Below are 22,681 nucleotides of genomic sequence, written 5' to 3'. Positions count from 1 at the left end.
ACGATTCTTAATCGCGTATCGATATTCCGAGCGTATGAATTTTTAGTTCATTATAATTAAATAATTCGAAGGATAAAAATCAACAATTTTACCTCTTGTGAAGCTCGAGGGCCTGACTGTATCTACCCTCCGTAAGGGTGTGCACATCGGTGAATATATTCTGAATCTGGATCTCCGTGCTGCGTATATCCTGTTCCAGCAGGTCATACGCGTGTTTCGCCTCCAAAGGATGAACGCGATCGAGCCGGCGCGCCTCGTCCTCCACACGCCTCTTGAGCTCCACCAATCTGTTGTCGGTTGCTTTCATCTCGCGATGCACTTTCTCGGCGAGTCGTTGCAGCCGCTCGAGTCTGTCAATGTACAAAGACATAGTCAGAAATGCCTATATATGCACATACGTGCGTGCGCGTTAATATACATATTTCATCTAACAAACAAACTCACCGTTTAATTTCGTCTATAATAGCCTGCTCGCGCTCCTGATGCAGCATTATCAAGCGATTCCAGTTCTTCTCGATGATATCAATATGCAATTCCGGCTCCATGTCCACTTCGCCCACCGCTTCGAAGTACTTTTGCAGGTCCCGGAAGATGTACGTCAATCTCTGCTTGTCCCTGTACCGCGGCGGCACCTCCTCGTTCTTGAACTTCGTACTATCCGCCGCCAGTTTCTTCATCTCGATCAGGGTCGGCGGGAAGGATCGCTCCTGCATGAGGGCCGTCTTCTCGCGGATCCACATGTGAAGCGAGCTCGCGAGTTCGCGATACTCCGCGGACCGTCTTTGCGCCTCGGCGTCGTACAGAGGATGTATGGCCGGCGGCTCCGGGAACACGTCGTACAGCGAAGAGATGTACGTTATCAAGGACTTCTCGTCCGGTTCGGGGGTATCAACATCTAGATACACGAGAATTCTTGCGTAAGTCACGCGACGTATGCGAATATAATAAATTACTTCTGGTTATAAATTATTTACTAATCACTAAATTTCTAGATGTTCCATTTTCTAGTGATATCTTAAAAACGAGAGTGATTTTGTTATCAATTCTAATAAACCAATGATAGCTTGGAAGATTAAAACTCCGGATGTTATTCATCCATTCCTACTGAAGAAATCTGTCGCAAGTCATATTGAATTATTGATATTTTTTTTTTTATGATAGCATCTGCGGATACGTTTCGCTTTTCCTCGCAACCTGATACCAATGTCAGATAGCTGCAAGATGCGAGTATAGAAAGCATAATTACGACGACTACCGATGGCGCGACGTTACGGTGTACGAACCGAGACCGGAAGCGATTCTGGTCAGGTAACCGTGACCAGAAAGAACGCGCGCCGCCACCACGCTAGAACCCGCGGGAACTGTACATCACGCACCGGGCATACATAAACCGAGAGAAATCCAGGTAGGGCTGTGTGCCCGTGAAAGGCGGTCTTTGTAAGATGAAACCGCAAGAGCGGCGCGAGATAACGCGACGATAAAAAAAAAGTATGTGACACAAACACACATACACATACACACATATATTACAGTATTCTTCTGCTTCAAAATTTACAGAAAAACGAAGTGTACAAATCGCGATCGGGGGACAAAGGCCAGTCGTCCGGCCAACCGGTTTCAGTGACAATTAGGGCGGCATTTCGGTGCGGTACGCTTGATTGACACGATAATCGGTCGTTACCTTCTGGATCGAGAAGCCTCGTAACTCCGTACTCGCGCTCGGCGACGAAGAAGACCCGATCGAGCCGCTCTCGCGGCTGGCTTGCACGCGCGGTTCTCCAGTCGACCAGATCCGGCCGGTTCCTGTGGAGAAGAGCGCTGAAAGCCAGACCGTCCCTCCAGGAACAGGTGAAGTCGGTCACCCGTACACCGGGATATCGAGCGGTCGATCGTCGGGCCCATCGCAGAAGAGCCTCGCGCGCCGTCACGTTCGGTTCCTGACCGACCACTATGTCCGATATCTAGAAAAACAGACGGAAGAATAAAAATTAGATTTTTTTTAATAAAATGCACAATAAAATTTTCTTAAAAATATACAGATATAGAAAGTAGATTTTGGTCCGCCCTTCGATGTGTCATTTCACGACTTCGCTGTTGCAGCAAATAGCCGAGATAATCGCTCGATGTTCTCGAAGAATAGCAGTCTTTAAAACCTTTAATTAGTAACACGCTCGATGAGCATTTGCAGCTAAATTCGAAAGCTAACATGTATACCGGTTTGAATTAAAATTATCAAGCATAAAATTGTGCGCGTTATGTAATTGCGTTATGTATTTGCAACCTTCCACAGTTCTATTTTCTTGACTGAACGTTAATGGAAACTGAAAGCAGCAACCTTTCAAGAACTATTGACATTTTACTTAGCGACCGGCGCCGAGGGAGCATTGGTCATGGAATCGATTTTGAAGTAATACTTCGAGTAGTATTACTACACTTTTAATCTTTTTTATCCTTCATTCTTCTTTTCAATCTCTTATCGGCGTTATCGGTACTCGCACTAGTTTCGATTCGGTAATGTAAAGATTTGTGTTGACCATTAACAGAATAATCCTAAAAAAACAGCTGCCTCGCGTAAATGTGTTTTCTTTTCTATATTAGGATAAGAAATCGAGTTCTCTCACGTCACAGTTGAACAGTTTATCTTATCTCGCGTAAATATATATGTTACTATATCGCGCCAGTAAAAGATCTTCCTGTATTTTCCGGCTTACATACGCTCAGATTATCGGAAATTATGTGCCGTTGTTACCTAACGCGTTTGTTACGTTTACGTCAAGTTCATTGAACTAAAGTCGTTTTGCTTACCACTTTAACGTACGTAAAAATATCAACTGATAAAATTGTATCTATAGCGGTGGCTCTTCAGCTATGAATAAAATCATTCAGGAGAATGATGCGCCGTTTTAATAATAGCACCACGCAAACCTCTTCCGTTTAAAAGTATATATCGCAAATTCCGATAAATTTTGTTCTCCCTACATATTTTCAATCGTATTATGTTTTATTCGTATTTTTCTTGTAAAATTTCAAGATATCTCAAGTTTCTCGTAATTAATGCAGGAAATGATTCTCGCAGCTCCGCGATATTTGTGTGAAGCACTTCACACTTCTCTCCTAGATGTTCAACGATGAAAGCACTTCATCGTGCCTGGCTGGCTACCAAACTCGCTCAAGTAGTGAAATAATAGAGACAAATTATGCCACTTGCAGCGCGCGGACTTGACATTGGCACCCGACGCTTAAATCGAGATCGCGACCGTTTGAGATCGTTGCCATTGGCACTGATAAAAGCCGGCATTAGTATTCGGGTCATCTCGCGCGTTTTCTCGCGCTCGCGCGCGAGATACGCGCGATAGGTATTCGGATGGGCTGCGCGCGCTCGTCCCGGTCGTGCCATCTGTTTCCCCCCCCCCCCCCCAGCCTACGCAATTCTGCAGCAACAGGTTGCCAGAGCCAGAAGGGATGTCGCCGGCAAATAAATAAATCGATCGATCGTCGCGCGATTTGATTTACGGAATACCGAGGGCGAAATACCGAAAGCGCGCTCAGCGAGTCCAACAAACATTGTCGGCGATACACATGACGCGGTTCTGCAGTCTTGAGAACATTTGGCAAACTTCGTCCGTCACACGATTGAGTAACGTCGAAAGTGAGCATCGACAAATAAGTAGAAACCGCTTTTTTTTTCGCCGAGTTTCATTCTTCGTCGTGCCGCTGGCTTGACAGAACCCGCTGCTTGGGCGACACGGGAAAAATACTATCTCCTTCGCGGGTTAATTGTAGGGGGCGAAATAGCGGATTAAGTGGAACGGTAACAGAGAGCCGCGTAGACTTGCGAGAGACCGAAGGCGAGCGTATCTCTCTTGCATCCGCTCTAATCCTAATTAAGACGATGCATCCCGTTGTGACGGAAGAGAAAGAGAGAGAGCGCTTCTTTCGGATGAGCGTTTAACTTGAACGCTTCCACGGTGAGTTTCAACGCAAATCTCTCCGCCGCTTGAAACGTCACGCTCGGCTTATTCTCAGCTGTGAACGCATACACTAAATGCTCCGTCAATCTTCGCAGATACTCTCGGACGATATACAGCTCGAGCTGTCAATTGTCGCAGTCTTCTTCAGCAAAGCCAGCGCGCTTTTTAATATATATACGTACAAGCGACGAGATTGTTCGGAATGCAATTTTCCGCGCACAGAAGCGCTTACCCGCACAGTTTTCGGTTTCGCTGGAACGTGCCGGGTTACGGTCGTCGTCGAGCTAGCGTCCTGCAGGTACCTAGGCTGGGCGCGTTTCGTGAGGTCCTCGGCAACGCTACGCTCCTCGCCGCGCGTCAAAGTCGTGGTCTTGCGGACGATGCGAGTGACGATGCGCTTCGTGCCGTTCTCGCCGCGTCTCGACGTTTTCGTCGACTCGATCGACGAACCTGAGCAGCGCGAGCGGGCGATAGGAGGAAACGTCGATCGAGCAAGGGAACCGTTGATCGGAGCAACGGATCCCACTTGATCGAGCTTGGAAAAGGATTCGCCTGACGACGCGTTAGTTCGAAAATAATACCGTCGACAGCCTCGCTGCGAACGTCTTACGTTTATAATTGCCGTTTTCTCGACAAAAGACGCGAGACACTGTCTGTACACGCGTGTCTTCAACTACTAACAAGGAAACATTAGCCATTTAACTTTGCAGAAACACGGCAAACTGCAACTGAATTTAGTATACGCGCGAGGTGGTAGAGTCTCTTTAAGTCTCACGGTGACGCAACAGTTTATTATACCTCGCTGAGAAAGGACAACCGGCGGCGCCGCGGAGAAACACTCGCGAGAGAACCTCTCCGCTTGCGCACGCTGTGCGTCGATGCTATGGCGCGATACCGGCGTGCGCTATTGCAACTCAAAATCGCGGCGCGGCGGCGCATAATTACTGCGAATTTCTTAGGTCATGAACTACATATTTCATTATATAAGACTGTTTGATTACGTTTCTTATCTCCGAGAGAGAGATAGATAGAAAGGTGAATCGTACGTTACGTGGAGACGTGGGAGACACGTTTCGCAATTTCTCATTGTCCCCGTAAAGACCAATTAACCGAGGATCGCGATTACGATCTTCCCCTCTTAATTTTCGAGCTAATTGATAATTAGTACTCGCGAAATTAGTCGTCGCGCCTCCTCCTTGGCAGTCGGCCTGTCAAACTTCTCTACCTCGTGCAAACCCGTCAAAGCCGGCCCCGGACTCTCTCCTAGGCGACCCCGAGGCGTCGTCTCTCTCCTCGTCTAAACGTACGGCGCGAAACGTCAGAGCGAATCCTTTCCCTCCGCCATCTCCGCGATTTCGATTTACTATACCTAAGACCTCGGTCGACAATCGGCGTTTCGTGTATATAGCTCGCAGATCGTCGGCGGACCGCGATCCCGTTGGGCTCGGTGAAACGCCATCACGATCGTCGTCCTCCCTCGTGCCTTGCACGAACAGCCTGCCCCCCTTGCTGAACCGATACAGCGACATTTTCGTGGATCGACGAGGCCGCGTATCGCGACACACACGTGCGTATCGCCCTCTTCCTTCCCTTCCCCCTCGCAGGCTCCGCTATCGGGTCGTTCAAACCGCGACTCGCTCGCGAGCTGCAACGTTCGTTCATTTACATATACGTGACAACACGCGCCGCATCACGTCGCCGTGCGTGCACCAAACCGCTTGCTCTGCTCTGTTCCTATATTTTCCTCGAGAATACATACGAGACTTGCGTCGAATTCGCGTATTCAATTCGCGTTTAACCGGATGAAACCGCGGCCCGACCGCTCGTATTTGCGCTCAATGTAAATCAATGTAACAATATTTAGTATGACAATAATGAAATCATGGGCTCGTATTTAAATCGTGTAGCATCATATATTTAACGTGATGATGTACGATCATGTGACTGCTTATCTGTCAGATGTAACCCCCGAGGTTCAACGTGGATGTACAACATGGAACGAAGATCGAACAATCGTGATAAAACGTGCGACGAGTATATAAAGGTTGATACACTTTCTCGTTTTAGACTCGAGGAAAGATCGATGACACGATCGCCTGGCCGGCACCGGAAAGTCCGAGCTACAGTCGCCTCGACGATAAATGCTTTTATGCCGTGTAACTCTTCCATTAAGGTCGCTAGACCATCTGGATCCATCCATCCATCCGGGCAGTCGCGAAAATCTATTCGTCCGCCTCTTAATGGTGTGCCTTCGCCGGCGATCCCGGCGGAGTTGAAACATCGCGCTAACTGTAGCTCGTTCACGCCGGCACGTTAACCAGAGCCAGACGCCGGTGTCTGGCTGCAAAGCGGAACCGCGCGCCGGTTAGAGACAAGCACACAGAGCGCGAGCCTGTTGGGTGCGAGAGGCATTTACGCGAAATGCATTTGCAGCGGCGGCGTGCGCGGCGAATGTTGTTGTGACAGCTCGCGGCTCTCGTCAACACGCACTCGACGTCGTCGTGCAGGTCACCATCGCGACGATTGACGAACGACGTTTTCCCGTCGCGGAAAACACCGACAAGTCCCCTCGACCGACCGCGTGCGACGCAATCGCGAGCACTAACGAGGATAAAGATGACGGCGACGATCGAGAATGATGAGTTAACTGACGACGGACGAGCAACTATATGCGCGACACGATCGCCGGACGATCGCCGCGTAGCATCCGGCCGCCGTGGCGAGAGTAGGCCAACGAAATGCGCACAGGTGAGAGACGTTTCCCCCCCCCCTTCACTCGCGCCGCCGTTCCCCCTTCTACCGCCAACCACCCACCTGGCGCTACCGCGCGCCTCGCCGCACCTCGCCGTCGCGACGCGCCGCTATGTACGGTGCGACATTTTAATGACGTGTCCACGATCCCCTCTTTTTCTCTTACTGATTTAAAAAAATCTAATGTTCTTATTGTTTCTAAAATCTAAAATCTTATTGTTTTTAGATTTTCGTATTAAATTGTTCCTGCAGTTGGAATTTTTTTCGACATTTAATTTCATCTTTTTTTTGTAATCCAGTCGTTTTCTATTGAAGAACGTCTCGTCGATGTGTATGTATAATGTGTGTTGCATTGTGTTTCCCTACCACATTTCCTCAAAGCAGCGAAAGGAGGGGATTCACTGCAGAATAGATCATTGATGCGCTCCGCTGTACATCGCGAGCCGCGATCGAGATCGATCGCGCATGCGTCCTTGGATTGATCGACTTCGCGCGCCGGTGGGGTCTGGTATTACGATCGGTGGAGACCCCGCGAGGCTTCTTCTTCTTCTTCCTTTCCTCCTCTTCCTCCTTCTCCTCCGGACGTCGCTGCGTCCTTCCTCCTTTTCCTTTTCTAGAGATTTTGCGTTCCGCCGACGCAAGCGAACTGCGCGCGCGGGGATACACGTATATAATGCGTGCCCATATCTTAACGCGCCGCCGTCCCACGACATTCCGCTCGTCAGGGTCTCAAACGGTACCGTGCATAATTCACGCGTGAGCGGTGGCGTATGGTTATCCCGATATCAAGGCCGTGCCGCGATCGGGCACGCGACCTTGGTAAAGACCGAGATTCCTCGGACGGGCCTAAAAAGGAAACGCGAGCAATCGGCAGGGTTCTCGCATGGCGTCACCGGCGTTTCGGATTCGGGTGAAGCTCTGATAAGCGCCGCAACGATAAGCGCCGCGATGATAACGATAACAGAACCAGAGATTCGTGAGAAACGAGATGAGAGCATTCGCAAGATCGGATACTCTATACGAAATACGAAAAATTACGAGTTAAAAGATATAATCACTATGTAAAATAATCTGTACCTTCATACAGATTCACGTTCCAAATTGAAAAAATTGAAAGAAGTATTAAAAGATACAAATCTGAATTCCGCGATTATTTTTTGAAATGCAGTATGTTTTCAGAAGGAAATTCCAGAAAACTGAAATGTAGGTTTGTATTAAATTCTGTACAGAATAAGCAGAGTTAATTTTCCAGAGATATGCGGAAACAGAATTCGCTCCTGCAAAACGCGCAAGATACTCGTATCATTTGCATGCGCCGCACCAGTGGCACGTAGGACTTCTAACGAACAAACAATCTCCTCGTTTGTGGAATGGCGTGGGTCCGGTTTGGGCCGTGCGTATTCCGAGCGCTGATTATAAATATTTAGAAATATTTAAACAAGCGAGGTCTTCATGTTAATAAGCTGTTTGCAAGCTAAAATGTCACGCGATGTGGATCGTAAATCGGAAACGAGTATCGATACGCGCTTTAGATTCCCAGTGGACCAAACGTGGTAACGTCGATCCGAATGAGATAATTACGTAGCGCGAGCCTTTTATGCCGCTCGAGGGCGATTGAGATAATGGAATGATGGAAAAGCGATGTCGTAATCGCCGCCGGCGCGGGAAAAAAACCGACTTCCATGATAATTTGTTGCCTCGTTAATAGCGTTTTCGAACGTAACAATAATGCACGCACGCGAGACTTCATTCCTATATCCGTCCGAATAGCGGACGTTCTTGTCATTATCGGGACAAATTGCGATCGTATATATACGTCGTCGTGCCTGTCTTCCGTAGTACGCCATAAAAACATTTGGACAGCGAGTACAAACGACAGGAAGGAAAAGCGACCCACTTGCGCGGCCCCTCAGTCTTTTCCTGCTCTGCTGCACGGAGCGTACAGACTCCCGGGTCCCGTATCCGTTGATCCAAGATATACGCGCGGCATAAACCAATAATACCATTTGACAGTTGAATCAAAGGTGGAATAAAAGCAAAACAAGTACGGAAGCGAGGGTAAGAATTCTCAGACGGTTGAAGTGCACGAGTCCGACCAATACGGCGCACAATCGTGCGCCTTCATTGCAAATTCATACGCGTGCCGGCACTTACAACGGGCCGCTGATGAGTCCTCGGAAAGAAAGAAGATCCGAGAGAAAATGAAAGGCGGCAGCGAACGAGTAGCGCTTTGGTGCGCGGGACAGAGAGGAAAGTAAAGCTGTGCTTTCGTAATTGTGGCAACGGCCAAATATCCTATAACGTTTGCAATCTATTAAATTTCGTTCTGCGATAAGAGGAACGTCCCTTTTATGCAATTGGCTCCTTATTAAGTACGCAGAATATTCTATTTCAATCTATTTCAATCCTATTTGGGCTGCGTTACCATTTAACACGCTCGCAACGCTCTTGGAATCATTTCATCCTTGTTGTTTATCAAATATTAAACAAAGAAAAGTAACGCTCACAAGCGTTAACATTTGATAAACAACAATTGATAAACAAAAAGATTTAACATTTGATAAACAACAAGAATAAAACGATTCCAAGAGCGTTGCGAGCGTTAGATGAAACGTACCCTTAAATAGAAATTCCTTGTTGGTTTTATCAATCGTATCTTTTAGAGAAATTACAATATCTTTAGCCACGTCAAGTCCCTGTCTGCGACGTGCCTACATCGTTAATTAAATCGCGGTGCAGATATTATAATTGCAGTACGGCGCTGAGCTTAAACCGACTGCACCACACGCCGAGATCACCAGACGGATATGAAGTCATCGCACCCGAGGCTACTTGATTCGCTCCGTCGTGGCTTCCGCCGTCGTGGGTACGCTAATTCGTTGCCTTTGGTGCGAAGACGGAATACAATCCGGCCGCTGTAACGTGCGCATTATATCGCGGACGCCAGAAACGTATACGGAGCGATCTCTTTCGTACAATGGAATAAGAAAGTGACAGCGAACGAATACAATGAGTAATTTCTCCCCGACGGTAATGATAGAAAAGGCTTATAAATAAGCAAACAAGATATTTAAATAGGCCTATTGTATGTGTACATATACGGCTAAAAAAGAAAAAAACAAGATATATAATATTAATATCGTCTCTGTGTATTGAGCATCAGCTTTCGCTCGGCGTCAGGCGTCAAGATAAGTATTGCAATTAAAGGCCACGTCCCACGTCAATCGAGCGTGGACGAGCAGTTTGGTAGAAAAACTCCGAATACCGTCACGACATGCCGGTTTTGCGAAAACGGCGACCAATGGCAACGATTCCGGATGAGACGCCTTTCCCTTCATCGCCGTGCAGAAGAGAGTGAAAACTCGTAACCACGCATCTCGAAACCTGTACTTGCGCACTCTCAATGGTCTCGCGCAGGTGATGTCATTCATTATAATAGCGTCATCACTCGGCACGTCCGTAAGTTATTTAAAAGAGCCAAAAAAAAAATAACAGACGAAATGACAATCAAATCTTATTCCAACAATGAACATTTTCATTCTTGCGAAGAAAAACTAAAACAGATTAATCTAATATATTAGAAATTTTATCAAATAATTGTTAAACATACGATTTAAAGTTGTTATTCTGACTCTTTCACAATGTAACAATTCAACATAATAGTCATTGGACAAAGTGTATAATAAAGCGTAAGAAAATAAGGTTATCAAGACGCAGTAAATGCGGTAGCATCCAAAGATAAAATTATATTTGACGGAGAAGAAAAGTTACGGCAGACTTATAAATTTAATGGATTCCTCGAGGCGACAATTTGCGCGCGATCGATTAACGAAGACCTTCGACTGCGAGAGCGCAGTCCTACCCTGCGGAGCTTAATATCGCGATTCGATGTTTTGTAAAGCGATCGTTTTATCGCCAATTCCACCCACGCTACTTTGCCGCGAAACAAAAACATCGCGCGCTTATTCCACGTGCGCGAGCACTTACATAAGAATACCACGGCACTTCTCTTAAGTAAATTAAATGTTTCGGGCTTCCCTCATTATAATCTCTCGCGGTTACAGATATATAATTGCGTATACCGCGATACTGTAGTCGAATCGTGTCGCTGCGCAGATTGGAGGTCGCGGTGCGGACGAGCATGTGAAAATTAGCAAGGCGAGCCGTTAATATTCACGATACAAACCCGACACATCAGCTAGCCTCTGATAAAAACATTCTAGGACATTGGCACGTGGCCAGGCAGGCAGAAACAGGCAGTGAGCATGATAAATCCCGATCTTTTTTTTTTTTAGTCGCGAGGATATTTCGTAACTTCGTTAATTAGGAAATGGTGCAACTAATGCGTCATCAGTCACGTTGCGCTGATTTTATCAAGAAATACATTTACCGCTCTATTTAAGAAAAAAATTCTGCACAGATAATTTCGTGCATCCGCGAGAATTGAAACCTAATTTTGAATTCAAATATATTTCTCCCAATTCAGAGATATTCATTATTTCAATTTATGTACGTAGCTAAATTATAAGAACATCCAGGTATTTAAAATATATTTGAATAAAAAAAAGATACATTTAAATAATGTTGCGTGAATTTTTAAATAAGACAGATAACTGAGTAATTTGAATATTCTAGATAGATACGTGCGTAAACAAAAAATTTTATTTTCTTTCCTTGCGACCAAATTCTTCCAAAGAAATGAGAGAATTTTATTTAAATAAGATTTTCGTGAATTTTTAAACAAGACAGACACAATTCAAAAATCTCTGAATATTTAGATACATATATAAGCGTGAATTTTACTTTCATCCTTTATGAATAAGATTTATAAGACAATTACGATCGAGTGTTGGCATTTAGGTGGGAACCAAGTGGAAAACTGAGCGCTCATTCATTCGCTCGATGCAATTCCTTCTTTTTTAATTAGAGAATATAAATAAAAAATGAGGTGTAACTTTCGCGATCTTGTCCCGTCTATATCAAACGCGATATATACGAGTCTCTTGTTCTCATTTTTGTTATTTCTATCCTTATTTACGTTATTGTTCTTAAGATTAATTAAGCCTCGCTACAGTTTTCCTAAATGTTTACTGTGCTATCCGCTCATATAAAACCGTGTGTACGTGGGTGTGTGTAACGTGTAAATGTACGTCAGAGTGCCTGCAGATATTGTGCTCGTGTCCGTGGGTTCGCTGAAGCCCACACGACTGTGCGGATCCAGCCAACCGTGCGGGAGCTGGCGATTCCACAGGTGTAACTACCTGTACGAGCCATCTGTGTTTAACGAAGCGATCGTACACGGCGAAGTATCGTCGGTAAAGAAGAAAATAATGCATCGCCGTGAACTTTGCGTTTACAGTAAGATTTTTGCATTTTGCGTAAACACTTTTGGTTCCCAAAACGCATCGTCAACACCCCCGCTCGGGGGTGCCCGTCACTTTAAGGGATGTAAAGCGGTCGACTTACCTTGCGTCGCCAGCTCTGCGGCGCAAAAGAAAAGAAGAAAATTCACCATTAGACTGGGCGGCTACAGTGGGTTTTTATACTTAATTATTAAGTACACGTTCGACTCGTTATACTTAATACTTCTGGCGCCGTTAATAATGCAAATTAAAAATCGTCTGGGTATTTTCCACGACGTAATCTCGCATGTCTCTCGAGTGCCACAGTTTCCTTCTTACGCTCGTCACACGAACCATCTGATTATATATTATCAAGGAGTCAAAGGCTATTTCTAAAGATTCGCGAAAGGCGGAATGTTAGGTACTGTAAAATTCTGAACGAATCATATCTAAACCGCATCTTTCAATTTTACCGACTATGAAGTGTGAGAAAACTATGGAGATGAACGAAAGAAGACCACGAATGAAAAGAAGAAGAAAATAAAGAACGCGGCAGATGCAAATGATCGTTCCCCACAATTTAAATTTCCATCTGGAACTTCTATATAATCTTCCTCCTCTCTGTCGCTGCGACGGCCGTCAACAGAGCGGGGGCAAACACTAGCCGTCTTTATATACGATCGCGTAACTCGGTTACTCGGTTCGCGCCTTCGCCTCGGCTTTTTACTGTCGTTCATTCAAAAAGAAACGCGCACGATCTTCTCCCGCCCGGCATAAATGCATGCCCGATGGGGCGACACGGCAGCGCAGCGCGACCGATGAAAAGAAATATTCATAAGCGAATACCAGAAGCGACGTTCGATGAGAGTCGCGCGAGCGTCCCGAGATTCGCTCGATATCACACGCTTATGCCAGAGGATACGGACAATCGACGTCGATCGCAGCATCTTCATTCGTCGCGCGTGTTCGTCAATAACGGTAGAGAAACTCTAAAGTCCATGCACTTACAGTTATTTACGCATGAACTTCGCATCGAAAAAGTGTATCAGGCGAGATACTCAAAATAAAGTTTTATATCATAAGACATAAATTCAATATTCATATTTTGATTGGAGATTAACAGTTAAAAATGTATTCAGCTAATTCTAAAAAATGGGACGTGAGAAATCTGGTATTATTAAAATATACCAGTTTTTGATAGAATACACCGTAATATAAAACGATAAGTTGCCGGATTTCACGTTATTAAATTAATGAATTGCAATGAAGAATATCAAATGGAATAATTTACGTTTCACTTTGCATAATCATATAAAATAAAATTATCATATGAATGCTAAAGCAAATGCATGAGCTAAGCAATGAAAAACTAGAATAAAACTCGCTTACTCAAAATCATAAAAATAAATTAACAATTCTAAATTAATTAATTCACGGGTATGTTTCATTTTGTTAAGTAAATTTGAGATCGCGGACAACACGCAAAGTGAGTCGCGATACTACCTGCCGAATGGTCGTCGAGTCTTATTGAGCAAATGATAACGCGGCGACCTTGCGTAAACAACGTCGCAATAAACGAACACCAAGGCCACAGAATTGCTACCATCTCGTAATGTTTATCAATTTAATGTCTATAAAATAAGATCACATTATTCAGTTTCTTATAAATAATAAGTCAGTTTCTTATAAATAATTAGTCAGTTTCTTGATAAATGATCTATTACTGATGCACATTCTGCACTTCATTTCGTGTAATAATTTTCTAAGATAAAAGATCAATTATATTCGATTGAGTTTCAAAATAAAAATGCTGTTGCTTGAATTTTAACCCTCCGTGCACCAGATGGAACAAATTAACGTGGCAAACCATGTAGGGGCTATCTCACACCCCATGTTATGCTTCACGTTAAGTATACTAATTTAATACGACAATAATTCCGACTGTCACAATGTCGATTCTTGTTCCCTAATATATAAAAATAATAAATATAAAAATAAAACAAAATAGTTATCTCTGTAATCTTTTAAAACAAGAAAACAAAAATAATACTATTTCTTAGCTAAATTTAAGCATTTAAATTTTGCTGGGGTATATCACATCCCACCTAGTGAACAGAAGATTAATTATCGAGTGAATTTATTTTAATCTAATTAATAAGTATATATAATATTACTAATGGTAAATTTTAATCGTTAATTAAATGTAAATTTAATCTTCTTAATGACAAAAAATGATTAATTATTCAATTTAAAAAAATCATTAAATGTACAATTTAAAGAATAAAGTTTTCTTCGTGTGTTAAGTAATTTTAATTTTACAATTAAAATATGTTTGAAAATCTATTGAAGTTTCTCATGCAAATAATCGTACTCTTTTCGAGTCTCCAGAAATATGCCATACGATAAAAAATTATAATCATACGTATATATACAAACATCTCTCGAGAATCAATTTTATTGAACCGCAATAATTGATTAAGAAATAAAGCTCAGGCTGTGTCAAGATAAACTTCATCTGAGTTCCTCAATTAAATCGCAATTGCGAATATGATGTAACAAATATCAAATTGACTTCCACGATGTCTTTATTAAGCCGTGTCTCAAGGTTGATTTCAGTCGAGTTCTTTAGAAGAAACATAATTATAAATACGGACGTAAGTAAATTGCTGGGCGATATAAAGATACAAGAATGCAAAAATCGAGGCTTTCGAATGCAAAACAGCGGGTACGATTTCTTCTATACACCTCAATGAAATTAATAAATTATACCCCTCATGTAACACTAAATGATAACACGTGCGAGGTGTCCCTGTCCTTTTAGATTGAGCAGATATTTCGTGCCGTGCGGAACTCTCGACCGGTCTTGCAAAGAGAAGCGAGCCGGCGGCCGTCCTCGCTTTCGCTTTTCTTTGGCAATGCACGTGATTCCGTACGAGCTATATGTATACGTATTCGTTACCGGCGCCTACCACAACGTTACATCGAGACATACGGGGGCTCTAAAAATATCTCGCGCGACACCGGCGAGATGCGATCTATCGCGCGGTATGCGCGCGCGACGCTTGATTAGCGTGCACGCTAATCGCGCCGCTTAAACGTTGTTTAAATATCTTACATCACAGAAATCAATGGAACGCCCATCGCCGACGGAATTTCAACGTTCCGAGCGTCGCGGTTAAAGAGAAACGGGAGAGAGAGACGACGCGGCGGGAGACATTTTTCCAGAAGCTGCGAAGCGGAAGCTCGGCGCTTATAAATAATCACGTTGTTAGAACCGGGAAACAAGTTCATCGACACTCTAATAGTCAACCTGTCAAGTTTTATGACACAGGCCACTGGCCGATGAGATACGAAGTGCAACGGACCGAGAAACGTTTTGCGCCGCGCCGCGCGCGGCGTGAAACGCCTTCACGAAGGATTTGCCTCGCGGTAGCGGGCATCGGCGCGACAACGCAAATTGGGCGGAAGAAAGATGGTTCCATTACGAAACTGGCGCGACGCGTCGCTCCGACAACGGGATGACGGTTATAAAACGAGAATGTCGAAATTGACGGGCAGTTGAACCTGCGAATTATTCGTGCGCACGCCTTCCCTCTGCGCGCGTCTGATAATTAAAGAAAAAAAATACATCCTCGCGCGCTGCAAAATCCGTTTCGAGCTGTCGCGCGTATGTACGCTCGTCGAAAGGGACAGCTCTAGACGCAACTTTCGACGTTTCGCCGTCCGATGTGGCATTCCGCCGACGTGTTGCGAATCGCGGAGTAATAATACCGGAGACGGTGAAAACATCGAGGAAAAAGCTCGCTCGCGCTCCCTGCACGCTCCCCAAGCTAGCCCATTCCGCGGCGAGCGACCGAGTAGCCATTTCCAACACGACGAAAGTACTGCCGCGCCCAGTAGAATCAACGTACGTATTCCGTTAGTTCAACGGTACGCGCATGAGTACACAAATGCAAAATACTTTCGACATGACGCCAGCCATGTCGCGACAACGTATCGATTATAAAAGCCTGATGAATATTCCTGGATCGCGAATTGCCGCTCAAGTGTTAAAATCGTAACGGCAAAAATAACGCACGGGCAATTTCAGAGGAGGGACGAATTGCTGCTCAACGTTTTGGAGAAATTCAAACTCGTCCTTCTTTACCCGAGAGATTATGATTCAGTACAGATTCGATGTGAATATATACATTTTAAAGGCATTCAATTCCAAATTGTTTTTAAACGCGATCACAATTTTTCGATGCCTCGATGGTAACTAAAATTACGAGAAAGTGTGTACTTCACGAACATGCTCGCCGCGTGTATTTCACTTTCTATCGAGCTTCATGGCTGACTGACGCATCGTATAGTCCGATGGACACATTACAGCAATGGGCGGTTTCCATCATGCTGACATTGCAGCCGCTTCATTTGCATTATACACGCCGCGCTATAAATACTAAATACCAGAAAATAAGCCGGGATGAAACTGGCGATTATTTTAACGAAGCGGTAATAATTTCGGAATTGACGTTTCGAAAAATTCAAGCGATGTAGGAAATCAATCATGCCGCCGACTCAGCGAAAATTAAACTTCGAATTTGGAAAAATGTGAAGCTTGCTCTCCGCGTCTCATGTAGATGAATTCCAACAAAATCTAAATTCGTTGAAACTTAATTGTCGAAATACATAATATACGGGAAACTGAAAGAATGTGACGTGCATGACAATGACGGTTCTGTAACGCGACTCTCGTTATGGAAAAGTCGACTCGGGAGAGTCCCGCAGCCAAAGAGGAGCACGCGGCTTTCCGGAACTCCCTGAATATACCAAACGGACGTAAAATACTGCAGCTTGTCGAGCGCGCGACGCATAAATTTACGACACTGCGGTGACTCGCACGCCACTGGCAAATTCGACATATAAACGCGTGGGGTGCGTAGTTATTATTTCGTGACGCGACCGGGTCCGACCTCGAAAGATGAACCACGGCTCGCGTTTGAGGGTTTCGTCGTTATTGCGATCGTTAACTCGCGAGAGGAACCGCCGCTTATCATCACGTTTCGCAAAATGGCTGAGCCACTTACCTGGAAGTGCAAGATAATGGTCCATATCAGGCCGAGTGTGAGCTTCGGGTTACCGTCCACGATATCCTCCGCCCGGATGTTGACAAGCTTGATCTTCTTGTACCGTAAAAAATCGAGGGCCATCTGGACATTCTGCAGCATGTGAAAGCGCATCCGCCCCTTCTCCCGCGGCTAGAAAACGCGATCGGTTCGCCGTTAATTACGCTCGATCGGGGACAATTATCGCTTGTTGATCCAATTGCCGCGCGCGCGTACAGAGTTCAGAACTCTAAAACTCAATGACTCGATACTCCGTTGCCGACGAAGTAATTAAATCGAATTTACGAAGCATCCATCGCAAAATACAGATCCGCGACGAAATTCGACTTACAAGGGAACCTCGCGAAGTGTCAAATTTTGATTTTAATGAAACTTGGTACACTTTGAAGTCACGTAAATAGATGAATTTAGAAATTATCAGTTGGTGCTAAAAAGCGGTTTAAAGGGATGAATCCACCCCTTATATGTAAATTAATTCTTTTTTTCTTTCGTTATATTTCGAAAACTATTCAAGATATTAAAAAATGTTGTATACAAAAGTTTTATAGTAAAATTGTCTTTATTCATTTGCGTTAATGGAATTTTTTTTAAATAATTATTTTCAAAAAAATTTTTAAATATAATTATTAAAATAAAATATTATTAACGTAAATGAATAAAGATAATTTTACTGTAAAACTTTTGTATACAACATTTTTTGATATCTTAAATAGTTTTTAAGATATAACGAAAGAAAAAAAGAATTAATTTGCATATAAAGGGTGGATTCATCCCTTTAAACCGTTTTTTAGCACCAACTGATAATTTCTAAATTCATCTATTTACGTGAGTAAAAGTGTACAAGTGTACACTTGTGTGTACACAAGTGTACAAGTGTGTCAAAGTGTACCAAGTTTCATTAAAATCAGAATTTGACACTTCGCGAGGTTCCCTTGTTAGTAAATTGAACTTATTTCATTCTTTAAGAAGAAAATACATAACGAGTATAAAAAAACACGGAAAGAACGATTTTGCTGGAAGGTCAAAAAATGTGGACCTAAAAATAATTTTGTTGGAAACTCAAAAATGATAAGCATTGCTTGTAAAACGTTTTGATATTCTATAGCAATCAGTTTGACTTTCCAGCGAAATTTATTTTGATGGTCCAACAAGAGTTATTTTCAGATCTGTAGCCAGCAAAATTGTTCAGATTGTTCTTTCCGTGTACAATTTCTAAAATTACTACAATTTCAAGAAAATACATGATCAGATACTTAATATCTTCTTAAGATAATGGAGAGTAAATATAGAAAAGATCGTTCCGGGAGCATCGCGAGAGAGGCAAAGTACTCACAAGTTTCTCGCCGGAGAGCACTTCCAGCAAGGAGAGGAGATTGTAGCCGTCGCGTAGATCTTCGAACAGGTCCCCGACATGTCTGTTCGCCTGCAACAAATTCCAAAAGGGGCGAGTTAATTGCCGCTTTTCACATCGAGTCGAGTACACATCTGGCGGCGCAGAAAGAAAAAAAAACATCAAAACGACTAACGTAGAGGAAAAAAAACAAGGGAGCCAAGTAGGAAAATAAGAATGCGTAAGGGTTTATAGTCCATCGGCGATGTACTCAAGCGATTACCATAAATGGAAAATGAAGGAAAAAAACCGCAGGAATGCTGAGAGTTACGTATACGCATAATGTAAATAGCGAAAGCGTGGGACATATGAGTCAAATGTGCACAAGTATCGTCAATAGAATCATAGCTACTGTTTGCGCATGACGTAACATGCGACATTCGCGCGAAATTATATTTGAAACTGTACAATACAATTCTGATGTATCGCGTTATTGCATCAAGCTCGGGTGATCAAGCATGCGTACGGAGAAGTATAAGAAAGTAAGATCGGCGGTACACGAAAAGAACAATTTTGCTGGATCCAGATCTGAAAATAATTTTTGTTCAATATAATCAAAATAATTTTATTGGAAAGTCACAATAATTGCTAGAATATCAAAACGTTTTGTAGCAACGCTTATAATTTTCAACTTTCCAACAAATTATTTTGATGCTTGAACAAGATTTATTTTCAGATCTGTATTTAGCAAAATTTTTAGACCTTTCAACAAAATCGTTCTTTCCGTGTAATTAAACCGGGAACGGTGAAAAAAAATCATCGAGATGCCTGAAATCAGCCGTTTTCCTCGACTCTGTGGTGCCGACATCCGAATCCGAATGCGATTACGCGCGCGCGTGTAAACGCATGCTGATTTACAGACCGGTTTTAAAAACACATATTAAGCTCGGCGCATTCGTTACCATATCGGTCGACCAATGGTCAACTCGAGCATGCACTGGCGAATACGTCATCACGTTGCAGGTGTTAGTCAGACAATGACGCGTTAATAACACGGGAGAAACACACTCGTTACAAGGGGAAGGAGGGCCGCCGCGCGAGCATATCGGCGAACGCGCGATATATCTGTACACGTATATCGCATTCCTCGCGCGTTTTACATAATTCCACAAATTCGTAACACTGCGGGTGCCGACTTGTGATCTACCAGTGTAAACAAAATGATAAATCATGCACATGTCGTCGCGGCCGGATAACGAGAGCTATATGAACTTACGGTGGGGGAACAGCATGGTTGGTTGTTCACAAGGACGCACACGTGCAGACACGTGTAAGTCTGAAAAAGACAGCGATGAGAACCGTCACCGTGGATTACAGTAAAAGAGAGAGGCTCGCGTGTGTGGGCACGGGCGGATAATGACTTCTTTCGGGGGCCGCGAGAAGTGCCCTTAAAAATAATGTTTAGGGGTTCGAGAGCAGCTGGCGTGATCGAGCGCGATATTAAAACGAACGCCCCCATTCTAGATTCGTCGTATATACGTTCGCCGAATATTTCCGGCTAAAAATATCTTCGTGATACAAAATTAAAGTATCCCGAACTCTCGGAATAGTTTCCCCGAGTTAATGTAATCGATTTTCATTAGGGTCGCTATATCTATACACAGATTCGCGTGTATCTTTTTTTTAAAAAAGAGAATTGTAATTATCCGCCCCTGCGCGCGAGCGTGTGCACTCGCGTGCGTCACACACGCATGCACTCTTGCGTGCGTCGCGTGTCCTGCACAGTCAGGTGAGTAAATGTCAAGCGATTGACAGAACAGCGCGTGATCCGCCTCCCATCCGCCTTTCGTAACCGTAACTAATTGCAACGAGCCGCGTCTACGCGTCTTAAAGGATGATTTCGACGACGCGTTCCATTTTACGTTCATTGCGACACTCGCTTCCTTTCTATCGCGTGTGAATAGGATTAATAGCGGGGTACATCCGTTTTTATCGAAAAAAAAGTCGATTATACCATACGTGTCGTAAAATCTATAAATACTGACACGATTCCGTGTACGTCGAAAATGCGTGAGTCATAAAAAGTATGTTATAAAAATGACGATAAAGCGGCTTTAAAATCCCAAAAAAGAAAGCCGGTTTGCCCCCAATGTGCAAGCAGATTTTTTTTTAATTTTAAAACATATGAACTTACGAAATCGCTTACATAAATATTCAATTATATAACCTATAAATTTACTTATCATATATTATATGATAAGTAAATTTATAATAATAACGTCACCTATTTATATTTATAATTACGTTTTGTTAACTGAAGTAAATCAGATTTTTTTTCCGTACGTAGCTCGCAAATGTTCCGTATCTACGTTGAACTAATTCGTTAATAACAATCCGTAACAATTGCGTTACTGCAATCTGTATACTCTCCATTAAGCCGCGCAATAACAAACCGCGACGGACGACCGTTCGCCAACTGTTGGCAAACTCCGTTCACTTAGAAACAATAAACAGCTGACTTCAGCAGTTTTAAGGTTCTATAACTAGAAGTATTTCCGTGCAAACTTCTTTCATCTCTTAATGTCTTAAAACACGTGAAACACGCTTCCGAACTTTACAAGACCTATTTTACAAGTGTGTTCCGCACAATAAATCCGCAATATATGTATAACAAATTTAACATTTTTAAATTACTTAAAAAACTAATATAAGTATGTAAAATATATTAAGAGAATTATTACAATCACTATCTTCGCGTACTGAAAATATCCTGCAACGCTAAAATTAGCTCCCGCAGATAGACTGATGCCTCGTAATTAGTGCTCAATTGCCTTGCACAATATGATTGATTGTGAGCGTCCCATCACATTGACTGTGATTAGTCACTTCGTGCGACAGAGACACACACAGTCGAAATCCCTCGCATTCTGAAGTCACGAGTGAAGGGTCGTCGGATGTGCGGCAAAGGGCAGGACGGGGAACATTACTGGCCGGTATGTCTTGTTTCTGTCGCGTGACGCGACTCCGTAATTCCTGACGTGCCGTTTCGGCATGAACGCCACTTTGTCATAGAGGCATTAGAGGCGGCACGGGAGAATAAGAATAACAGACGCGGGACACGTAACGGTACGATGAATGTTTTTAAGATACGTTAATGAAAGTAATTATTCCGGCTGCGTTGCGAGCTACGTTCGTAATTTGTATGCGCGTTAAGAAAAGTCTTTAAGGAGGAATGCCGTATTGCGGGTAACCAACCGCGTATATAAAGACTGACACATCGTCGCTATTATTATTGCGGTAACAATCCTCATTATTTCAAATTTGTCGCTTACAACCGGGACAATTAATGCCACTCGTGTAAACGTTTATTCTAGAACTAAATAGTGTAACACGCTTCGTAAAAGTTTCGAGTCCCAAAACGATGTGGCGATGCACCAATGATCGATTTTATCTTCATTTTCCTATATTTTAAGAGGAACAGTGATACGTACCTTAACGTATTTCCAGTGCTGCAGGAAACACAAAAAAGAGCAAGAAATCGATATAATCGCAGTAATGATTTACATATAATTAAGTCAATCGTGTGGGATGATACGGTACGTTACGTTAAGTACAGCGATTCGCTCCTGGTCTTATCGTTACGCGTTTGACGGTAACGTATAATTATCGCAATTATCGTCACGAGTAAATCGTGCATTCATTTTAATGATGTTTTTTCATTTCAAATAATGTATTTTGCGTGGAAAAGTTTGATTGGCTTCGTTACTACGAATCGTTGGGCTACCGTTCACTATTCCGGCCTCGGATTTACGTAGATCGTCCACTTCCGGTAATACGTGATTCCGCGAACGCGGTACAAAGTCCTGGCAGCGCGAAGCAACGAAATTGCTATCTACGGAGAGCGGATTCGCACAACTCCGCTGCCGTTTTGACCGGAATACGGTAGTGAACGGACTAACAGTTTAAGACATTGTTCCTCGAGAAAGAAGACTTCACAATACGAATTTTTCGGAGGAAACACAAAGCGTGCATTCGACAAATTCACAAAGAATATAAATTAACTCGCTATGCAATTTAAAAATAATTATCAGATAATGGTACTTATAATATTCTATAACCGTTTCAACGTTTTTTCGTTAATTAAAATATAAAATTATATGATTTTATAAGTAACAACGT

At 43.4% G+C, this 22,681-nt stretch overlaps 2 protein-coding genes across 4 annotated transcripts in view; one reads left to right on the top strand and one right to left on the bottom strand.

Moving 5' to 3' along the window:
* The window catches only part of LOC105452597 (venom serine protease 34-like), a 77,623-nt gene that overhangs the window by 8,766 nt on the left and 46,176 nt on the right, over positions 1 to 22,681 (top strand). The gene's annotated exons all lie outside the window — the stretch shown is intronic.
* LOC105452594 (microtubule-actin cross-linking factor 1) overlaps positions 1 to 22,681 on the bottom strand; it is a 108,249-nt gene that overhangs the window by 50,843 nt on the left and 34,725 nt on the right. For 2 of the 3 annotated variants that reach the window (XM_011693863.1, XM_011693865.1), the window contains exons 4-8: positions 18,506 to 18,595; positions 17,134 to 17,304; positions 1,682 to 1,961; positions 445 to 895; positions 93 to 350 (exon numbers count right to left, since the gene is read on the bottom strand). In XM_011693863.1, coding sequence (XP_011692165.1) covers positions 93 to 350; positions 445 to 895; positions 1,682 to 1,961; positions 17,134 to 17,304; positions 18,506 to 18,595 — 1,250 coding nt within the window. Of the gene's footprint in view, positions 1 to 92; positions 351 to 444; positions 896 to 1,681; positions 1,962 to 17,133; positions 17,305 to 18,505; positions 18,596 to 19,778; positions 19,839 to 21,993; positions 22,012 to 22,681 lie in introns of all 3 variants that reach the window. The other variant, XM_011693862.1, reaches the window with a different exon arrangement.

This window comes from Wasmannia auropunctata, unplaced genomic scaffold (assembly GCF_000956235.1).
Source record: "Wasmannia auropunctata unplaced genomic scaffold, wasmannia.A_1.0 LD336028.1, whole genome shotgun sequence".
Lineage (NCBI taxonomy): Eukaryota > Metazoa > Arthropoda > Insecta > Hymenoptera > Formicidae > Wasmannia > Wasmannia auropunctata.
This window is presented reverse-complemented; position numbering and strand designations above follow the sequence as displayed.